Raw genomic sequence first — 10,438 nt, 5'->3', positions numbered from 1 at the left:
ATTGAAGTATTCTTATCTTCCTGAACAGTAAAAGAGTTAGTCAACATTAAAGCCAGTTAAGCAGAAAATAAAAGCGACGGTGAAGATGTGGGTCAGTGTAAACATCATGGAATGTGCATTTGGCGTTTTGAAGCTTCCTAGTAGTTAGTATGGTAAAGATCGCTGTGTGCTAAGCGGTAAGAAAAATCCTGCGTAAACATTATTCCCCGGTTAAATAAGGTTCAGTGTTATGCTTGGTTTTATCGAACGTCTGAAGGATTCTAAAAGAAACATTTGACTTTATACCGGACCCAGCTAAAAGTTACCCTCACACAGGCCACGCGGTTTCAAAAACGTGCTATTTTACGTATCTTTCGAACATATTAGTATGGAGCTAAATCTTTGAAAAAACGTACTTCTACGCGCACTAACTGTTAGTACATTTCATTTACTCGGGCTCAAGAGCTTTATACGTAACTGCGCCAAGGAAATTAAACTATAAACATGGAAATACTTGCTTGAAGAATTCTATATTTAGTTGATAAGAAAAAAAAATTAAGATTACCTGCTTTAACATCATTACATTTACGAGAAAACTCTTTAATGACAAGCACGAGCATTTGCGCCAGTACACACCTGACATGACTCCCACCAGCGTCCTTCCGGAGGCAGTTGGTTACACCAATAACACCACTCCGGCCTGGTTCTTGCGAGCAGAGCCATAATTTCTCTGCGGTCGGCTTCGCTTCGTACTCCTGAATTTTATTTTTGAGAGCGTCGATGCATGTGTGTGCGGTGCCGTTCATCCATATCACTTCTGGTTGAAGCGATGGGGAAACTAACGACCTTTTTCTGAACAGAAGAAGCGCGCACACTTTGTTCGACTTTAGCCCCACAAGCCGCATCCCATAGGTTAGAAACGCAGACTCTACGGCGGCGCTACTGTGGACTTCAAACTCGAGTTCCGCAGCTGCAGAAATCACCGCTTCGGCTGGCGTCAAGACCGTGCGCTGGGCGAGAAGTACAAAACCGTTTTCTTTGCAAATCGAGGAGAGTTCTTCGGCAAGACTCTGGATGCTATTAGAGGCCCACGTGGCACTTCGCATGACTACCAAATCAGATTTGGCCAGTTTGGTTCCTGATGCGGGCGAGTTCAATGCTACAACGGCGACACCTTTCGGAACTTTTCCAGGCGAGAGTGTCTCTGGACTTGCGTGGACTATTGTATATTCTATCTCAAGCAGTGTATTGGACAGGGAAATGATAGCAGTGACCGAGGGCGCTAAAAGAGAGTGACTAGTTTCAGCTGCAAGCTCGAGAACTTGCATGAAACTCTCTCTGGTGTTTTCAACTACCACGTCTAGCAGGTTTCGCAAAGGATCCTCTTCGAACATTGAAGTGTTGAGAACATCGTCCTCTAGGTCGTCCTTGTAGAAATGCAGCGCAGTCTTGATGGCGGTGACGATCGAAGCAGCCTCGCAGTTATCCTGATTACTGATGTGAGTGAGGAACCGTAGGAAGCCGTGGCTTTTGCTAGTATTACTTGTATATTGATGGACCACTTCGTCTGGAGCTACTCTTAGGTGGTTAGTGAAGCGAAGGAACGAGGACTTGCTCATGCTGGAACTTTCGACAAATTTCTTTGCAACAGCACTGCAGACATCAATGTATTCACGCACTCGGGATTCCCTGGCATTCTTGAGGGTCTCGTCAGTCCACATGAGGCACAAAATGGTACTCCTGAAGAACAGGTGCATCTTGCTCGATGTGGCGTTGCACGGTGTTACCTTTAAGGCCTCGTATGACTACTCCGCCTGCACGGCACGTTCCCGTGTGATTGCTGTACACCACGTCCACGCCTGAGTAGACAAAAACAAAGACGATGAGAAACGATCTCTCCTAGACATTGCATTCGTGCTGCTTAATACGTTCTTCACTGATTCAGTATACATCGCTTTAATTTCGCAGTTTTCTGGCTAGTGTAGGCACTGGAGCAGAGCTTAATAGCCCCTACAAATGAGACACCAGGCTTCAGAAATTGAGGCGCTGATTTCTTAATTTTCCAAGTGTATGACGTTACTGAGCCATGCACTGGCGCAATTGCCACGAGCTTTGTGAGTGAATTCGATTGAACTTGCTCAGGAATAACAGCGTTGCATTGAGCACCTCAAATGACACCATAGTGCCTGTCTGCAGCTCGTAATAATATGAAAGCTGTTAAAAATACTAAATGGGGCAGCGAATTTTTTAAATAACGTATTATTGCTATATGGTGGTGAATAGTAGTATTAAAAGAGATGCAGCTAGAGCCATTCACTCGCCTGTACCTTTGCAGCCTTTGGGAATCAATGATTGAACTTGCGGTTCAATGCGGCAGTACTCGATTCCTACTGGCAAGATGAGGTTGCGATGTTGACTCTTGAAGATGGTAAATTGAAACATACTCTCGATGAAGGTCACCCAGTTGCCTTGCCAGCTAAGCTTCCCATAAGGGCCTGCGGTGGACGTAGAGACAAGGTGGACGTAGAGGGGCAGAGTGCATCATGTAACTAGTTAGCTGCTAATAAATGTGGAATGCAACGCGAGTAACGGTGATGGAGTTTCTATGCGGCCACACAGTAATTCAGGTGGCCAGGGGATAAAAATGGGGTATTTCTTGTTGCACCAAAGCTGTCTATAAGCATGTAGGTGGGAACGCGTAAATTCCGTAGTGCTTCACCCACCTTAGACTAACTGTTTGCACGAAAACAAGTGTCATCTGCATCACAGCATATCCATGAATGACAAGCTGTATGTATTGCTTCGTCAATGTGGTGCTTTAGTCGCATGAAAATTCCACTTTAAAAACTGATGATTTAGACGTTTGCAGAAATTGGGCACAGATTTACTGTGACTTCACTTGCACTTAGGCTATTCATATACCTTTTCAGGCAGACAGCACAAGGAGATAAAAAAGGACGAATGCAAATGTTGAAACGTAAGCCTCAGAAAGAAACCTACCCTCTACGTCCGCCTTGACGATGCCTTTGAAGGAGCTGCGGTATTCGTAGCCACGGAGCTTTAACTCTTTGTAGATATCTTCAGAATTGAGCTCGTAAAGCAAGGTTTCAGGTGGTGCCACTGGCAAACCCTTGTGAAAAGCAGAGCATTCGTCTTCGGCTATGTGAATGCGACCACTCGCTACCAAGATTCCCGCCTCGTGCACCTCGAAGTCGCCGGATGAGCGCATGATGTTTACCCGGAAGCGGGTGCTGCCTGGTAAGAAGAGAAAGAAGACGTTAGAAATGTTATTTTTATTGCACACAATGTATTGTTTACCTCTACAATGTCCCTGGCCAACTTGAATTAGGCGACCTGCCTAATTGATATTAAATAAGTGGGCCTCGGCAAAATTTTTACGGAGCTTTAAGACAAGCAACTAAAGAATGATCTAGGCTAAAAACATCCGAAGCCGTGATACTAGCGCAGTACAAATACACCTACAATGATTGTGCAGGTGACCAGGCTTATCCTTATTATATTTCGATGAAGAGTTGGCAGTCATCCTTGTCGGCTGAAATTTCAATGAGCCATAAAGGAGATGAAACAAGAGCGGCATACAGTGGCGCCACTTTAGAAACACCATGCCTCCTTGTCTTCGAGGATTACGGGGACTTATAAGTAAAAAAGTCGCGGTTTCGACCGAAAGGCAAAGCATTGATTGCGACAGCAAACTTGTGGACAGCTATATGAAATAGGGATAGTAGTTTTATCGGCCGCATGAACTTGTAAACGTAGGCATACTAGATAAACTAACGAGCACGCTTTCACGCGCGCACAGGCCAAAATCTTACCCGATGACTGCAGAAATTCGGTGTCATAACGCTGGAGTGAGGAAGCGGACGCAGGCGGCCAGGCGGGCGCATGTGGCCCCCCGGGCCGCCCGGAGTAGAACGCCCCTCCCCCCCTCTCTAGACCCCTACCGGAGCCTTTCGGAATCGGTGGACGAGTGCGGCCGCCTGTGCCGCCAGGAATAAAATGCGCCCACCACCCCCTCCTCCCCACCCCTACTTACCCTGGCTCCGGAGCCTTTCGCACGACGGAAGACGGCGCACTTACTTCCCGCTTTCCTCCCTTGCGTGCGCGAGATTGAACCGCGATCGTCAGCTCACCCTCGAACGCTTTCTAGATTATATACATTATACGGCGCATGGCGACTGATTTTATCGCCCTTGGACTTTATACGGAACCTCACGGCGACAGCAGAAATGCGCCTGAAGTGTCCATATAATTGCCTATCGCAATAGTAAATAAAATGTGAACGCATGGGACAGCTCTATGTTTTTTTAGGTCGATTATTTCACTTGTTGCAATAGATAGTGATGCGTACGGACACTGGAGTGCTTTTCGTTACGCTTTAACGTTTACTAGGAATGTACCTTTTTCTGTCAGGATTATTTTTCGGTAGAAGGAGGACGTTCTCAAAAACTGACCGGCACCGTTTCCAAGGGCTTCCCGCACCGTTTAGTGAGAGACTTCCACGCCAGCATCAAGATGCCACTGGCAGGGAACAGCACGTGGTTGTCCACTTGATGATGGGCCAAGTAGGAGTCGCCGCCCGTTGTACCGATGTCTATTTCGATAACATTTTCGGACACCTGCGTATAGTAGCGTGTATTTTCACTATTTAAATTCATCTAACGGCTAAGTGCCCCTCGCAACGATTTAGCATTTCACAGTATATAATTTCTAATCTGACGAAGTTTTACGGCCTAGATAAACCTGGGCGCAATCGGCGTAAAAAGCTGCATCACCTCCTCCCTTCTAACAAGATGAAATATTTAGATTAATACTATTTAGCTTGCATTGAGTGCTGATTTGTTTGTTCGCAAATGTCCATTATTTGTATTTATCAAGTGGGAACTTGATCAATTGAGCTGGAGTGTAGCTAGTTTAACCTTATCTATGCGGGAAAAGTTGTAACGAGAAATAAGATATGACATTTGTGTTCAAGGCCATCAGGAGTCCTCACTTTCCAGCTGCAATACAAGGTGTCGAAAGCCAAATTCGAAAATGGGAAAGCTCTTTAGTAAGTATAATCAAGTGAAAGTGCAAACCACACTCTAGCAGTAACTGTCGCTTTAAATACAGATTAGGTGTACCCCCATTAGGTGTGTACTTTTATTTTGCGCTATCTCGTACATTACGGTAATGCCGAGAAAGAGTAAATATTCAAGTCTATGTTGAATGTAAAAACAATGTCATTGTTCTAGGCCAACTTCGCCCCTTACCGCGAACTGAGTCAGTGGTAAAATTTTGCGAGAAGTTCAAGAATAGCTTTCCGCAGCGGCCACGGCTCGACACTTAATTATAACAATTGCCTTGCAGTTGTACCGTATTTATCAGCATCTACATATCTAGCACATCTGGCTCAAGATGGAAACTATTCTGAGAAACAAGCCTCCACAATAATCAAAGGCGGTGCAGTCAGCGGTACATTTATGGTGCAGTTGAGGCAATGCTAGGGGCTTCTTATATGAAGCTCGCTTTCAGTTTAGGACTGTCCTTGCGCTTGAGAACGATGGAATACTTGCTTAAACGTCGCCGCTCACCTCAGAAAATGCCGGAAAGTCTCTCCATCCAACGACTCTCCAACTGTGGGAGTGATCCCAGCTTACCAAATGCGCAATGTTCGGTGTGCCTCGCGGTACAGGCCACGGAACTGGCGGATAGAGCTTGGACGGGTCCAGCTGGATACCTAGAGTGTGCAGGGCACCGAGTGTGTGGAGGAAGAGCGAGTGGTTGTCAGAGTCTTTCTTCATCAGGCTCAGGCATTTGGCATCGACGCTGACAGCCCGGCGCAGGACAGTCTAGAGGTAATTTGAGGAAATGAGAACTTCATCGGGTCATTTCACGCTGTACAGTAGCACGTTAAAAACGCGAAAGACGAAGCACGTAACTGACACACTAATACAACGCGCAAGACAAAGCACGTAACTGAATCGTCACCGAGTCAAATCAGCGCGTACAGCGCGTCGTAATTGCAGCCTCCGCGATCAACTTCAGAAACATTTTCAGAGCTAATTGCGGAGGCCACGCTTCGCTGTGCTGAGTACGGTGAACGCCACCTAGGTGGCGTTGGTAGTGCTTCTTGATGCCAGCGTCCCTTCGAATGCTGGCATCGAGGCGTCGTAGTGCTGAGACCACCGAAGCGTTCACTGTCGGTGCGCGTTAGTGTCATAATGCAGTACTTCTCTTTTCTGCTCGTAGGCGGCGGCACCACCCCGAGCAAGAGCGCGGGTACACGGAGGAGTGTTAGATATATAAGGCGCGTCTGTGTAGCTCTCTGCAAATGCGTTTGTGGCGCAATGGGTTAAACGCTCGGCGATCTATCGTCGCGGACCGAGAGGTCGTGGGTTCGATTTCCAAATTTTGCATGTTAAAAGAAAAGGAGTAATTTGGCGAGAGAGTCCGACGTAGCGGTGTCTTGCGCTTTCTCAACGTCGTCATATACGTAGTAATGTGAAATAATATTAGGCCTGGTATAGGCAAAAATAAGAATGTCAACCTAATGGTATAGAAGTCCAGTGTTTGTGTGCATTAGACAGGATTGCCCGCAAACCTGAAAACACATCAAACTCTGTTATTTACAGCGATGAAAATATGTGAAACAAGTAGCGGATTATGTGTCGAGCAAGTGGTCGCAAGACAATGTGAATTAGTGTTAATTCTGCCAATATTATTTGGGCATAAGTCGCTTAATAAAGGCGAAGTTCTTCAATATGCGAGTGGTTGTAACAAGTTTGCTGGATAACCTGTTATAGGCAAATAATTAGGCATGATAGTTAAACACCTGCGACCCATCTCTACAGTTAGTAAAGGAGTTGTTGTTGCCTCAAAACATGGCTTCTGAATTACTTGGAATAATACGTCTTCATCATCGACTCTTATGCCGGTATGTTGCTGCTGCAAATTTTCTAGGTGATACCGGCCAAATAGCGAGAAGTGAATCTCGCAAGTGCGGGCTGTTATTTGTTCTATACGGATGTCAATATTTTGCAATTACATTGGCATGCAGCTCAACAATAATTCTATTTTCTCTAATAAAGTACCGTGAGGTGTTTTTCAGACATGCAAAAAAGCAGTCACTTAATCGAAACCGTATTGATTCACTGTAAACTTTGGAAATATTATCTTTTGGGCACGCTTCGTACATCACTCATGAGTTCTTGACTTACGAAGAGCAATAAAAAAAGTTTAGTACTGGATATCAAATGCGCGATACGAAACGATATCTGGCATATATGGTTTCATTGTCTTTACGCATTTGCAATTACAAGACACAGTGTGCGAGAAAACAGGTTCTCACCTGTAAAAGGCAATGAGGTGCAACCTCAACCAAGATTGCGTTGCTAGGCACGTGACGTAGGGCCTCGCAGAAGAGTACAGGTGAAAGAAGGTTGTTGACGAAGTAGTCGGAAGAGCAGAGCTGAGCAATGGGTTCATCCCACTTTGTCTCCGGAACCGATGAGCTGATCCAGCGTTCGCTGCGGGGCCTTGGTTCGACAATCACCTGTCGGGAATGCATTAACGTATCAGCTTGAAGTGATGTGAGTGACCACCTTCCCCTTGTCTCCCACCTGTCCGCACAATCTTTGGCAAGAATAATATCGGCTGTGCGCTATAGAGTACCTATGCTTGAATTCTGTCACCAACCTTATAATGGCTCGTATGGAGACAGCTTTTTGCTTTCAGCACATCTGTGTGTTTAGCTTGGGAAGCAAAGTGTTGTGATAAGGTTCAATCAGAGATAGTTATAGCATCACTGTGTCTAGTGTCCCAGACAAAGTATTTTCAAGGTGATTAGCGTTTGGTAATGTTGTAAGAAATATGCGACCTATAAAAATGGTGGTGAAAGGATCAAAAATGATTGTGAATGTAAACCAATAGCCGAACGCATTTAGCCCCTTGTTGAGCAGTGCTGACTACAGGTAACTTTCCATAAATTTAGTTTTTTATAAGTTTGTGTATTGAGTACGCAGTTTCTGGGAAAATGTATTCGACCAACACTGAATGAAACCCAGCGAGTCACATTTGCTGGTTTAACGAAGAAACACAGGATGAGGAAAAAAGTTTGGCACGCGAATCGCTTTCCTTTGAATCCACGGTCAGAGATGACCGACTAATGTAAGATTACCGGCACTTGTGTCACACACGTAATGTAAACCACATATGACGAGAGCTAATTTCAAACACAGCCATAGGTGGCTTGAAGTGAAGCCCAGTTTTAGTTTTATGTCTGGCGTATCATACTGTTTACTGAAAAAGTTGCAGAATTGTTTTTTATTGATTGTGCTGTTTCTCGATGTCTGTTGTACATTCAGATTAGGTTAGAGAGTGCTTTACTTTATAAAGGAATGGTGCGCTTGAAGGCGTATTTTTGTTGCTATGATGACAGATAAGTAGTGTAATACCATTGTGTATTTCCACAGTGGTCAGATTGGTTACAAAAGTCGCAGTTTCGCCCAGAAGGTGAAGTATCGATGGCAACAGCAAATTGGTGGACACCTATACATAATAAAGATAGTAGTTTGATCGGCCGTATAAACTTGTAAATATTGGCATATTAACTACATGAATAAGCATGGTGCCACGCGCGCACAAGCAAACAAGGACACATCTCACTCGATGACCGCGGAAACTCTCTGTCAAAACGCTGGAGTGAGCAAGCACGGTTGCAGCAGCGAGCGAATTGACCTCTGTGCTCCACCTCGCATCAACGCGAGAGAGAGAGAGAGAGAAATAACATTTATTTCCACCAGTCAATTAACGCAGCAGAAAATGGTCTTCCTCCGCAACGCCTCTATCCGTCGGCCGGGATCACGAAGGACTCAGCGGCAGCTAGAGCTTGGCTGATGATTTCTCGTGGAGTCTTGCAGTCCGTATTGCGGAGTGTGGCCTCCCAGGATGCTATCGTGTTTGAACTATTGTATATTGTTCGTACATCTACACAATCTGGACCATGTTCGCTACTGCTTTGCAGGATCTGCACTGTGGTTTGAAGACTTCCGGAATGAATTTGCTATGTAGCGCGGGGTTTAGGAAGACACCCCTCTGCAGTTTCCGCCATGCTACTTCTTCTTTCTGACTGAGCGTGCGGTCCGCCGCCGGAAAAGCCTGTACTAAGCCGCGAAAACACAGCGCATCGCGGACTGTGTCCCCGACGCAGATGGATTTCAAGATACAGCGGCCCGGGTGCGTATTTCTATTTGCGCCCCCATACAGCACTCGACCGCTGGCGCCGCGCTGCGCCATTCGCGCGTACCATGTTTCTAGCGCGCGCGCGGCCGCCCGGGCCACCCGGAGAAGAACGCGCCCCCCTCTACCCTCCGTATACCCTTCCCCCGGAGCATTGCGCTCGACGGAAGACGGCGCTTCCTTCCCGCTTCGGTCCCTTGCGTGCGCGAGATTGAGCCGCGATTGCCAGCTCACCCTCGCATGATTCCCTCGCACATGCAGCATACGCCGCACCGCGACGACTTTATCGCCCTTGAACTTTATACAGAACTTAACGGCGACGGAGACGCCAATTGCAGATATGCGCCTGGAGTGCCCATATAATTGCTATCGCAATAAATGTACACTTGTAGTCGCGTTTGAGCCCTTTCCTGCAGCCGCCAGAGGAGGAGAGCTCGGCAGAAGAAGAGCAGCGTTCTCGTACCCGACCACTTCACCACAGCATGTAAGCCCTCAGACGTTCTAAAACTCCAGCCTTGTGGCGGAAGTTATGGGGCCTCTGAAGGTTGACGTCGATATATCGCACAACAATGTTTAGAACGGATGCTTTGAACGGAGTCAAGTTTCACCTTCGCAGTGCCCATTGCCTATGTTCACGACCTCGGGAATAACTTTCGATGTTTAACGAAACTTGAAGAAGCCTTTATCAAACCGTTCTAAATGCCATATCCAGAACTCATAAGTTTTTTGATAACGACGTTCGCATCAAAGGTTCTTCAATGTGGTATATTTTTGTTGGCTACGAACGCGCCATGCAGTGTGGCTACGTGAGGCGCGCCCTCTTTGCAGTTTCAAGTATGACAGCGAACCACTAACCACCTATCACTGAGCACGAATACGGATAAAAGATCCGAAGGAAGCCATTCGCTTCTAATTGTGATTTACTTAAGTTCGGAGCAATGTAACAGTGAAAAGGGCAGTCATGGTAAAGCTTCGACAATTAAGTCAATGTGCTTGCACGAAAGAGCATCGTGCTTCGAACGCAACCTCTACTGGTAAATATTTAACAAGAAAATGTCGAAGGGACTTGTGTCTTCTCGTGTCTTTTTTGTGTTGTTCGTCACGAATTCGTTCCTTTTTTTTAGCCCACTACTCTACTCTTGTTCTACATAGATAACAAATGATTGGTTAAATATAACGTTCCTAAGCAGCACAGGAGCTTTGAGACGCGCCTTGGTGGTGA

At 46.1% G+C, this 10,438-nt stretch overlaps 1 protein-coding gene and 1 long non-coding RNA gene across 2 annotated transcripts in view; both read right to left on the bottom strand.

Moving 5' to 3' along the window:
* Positions 1-2,321: 2,321 nt before the first annotated feature.
* On the bottom strand, positions 2,322-4,605 carry LOC125945596 (uncharacterized). Its single transcript, XR_007467033.1, has 3 exons — positions 4,398-4,605; positions 2,980-3,234; positions 2,322-2,474 (listed from the first exon to the last, which is right to left on the bottom strand). It is a non-coding gene; the product is annotated as an uncharacterized LOC125945596 (long non-coding RNA).
* Positions 4,606-4,976: 371 nt separating this feature from the next.
* LOC119454055 (fatty acid synthase-like) overlaps positions 4,977-10,438 on the bottom strand; it is a 322,635-nt gene continuing 317,173 nt past the window's right edge. Inside the window, 3 exon segments of the mRNA XM_049667895.1 lie at positions 4,977-4,997; positions 5,571-5,828; positions 7,328-7,531. Of these exon segments, the coding sequence (XP_049523852.1) occupies positions 4,977-4,997; positions 5,571-5,828; positions 7,328-7,531 (483 nt within the window).

Source organism: Dermacentor silvarum, chromosome 5, assembly GCF_013339745.2.
Source record: "Dermacentor silvarum isolate Dsil-2018 chromosome 5, BIME_Dsil_1.4, whole genome shotgun sequence".
NCBI lineage: Eukaryota > Metazoa > Arthropoda > Arachnida > Ixodida > Ixodidae > Dermacentor > Dermacentor silvarum.
The sequence above is the reverse complement of the archived record's forward strand: the minus strand, read 5'-3'. Positions and strand labels throughout refer to the sequence as shown.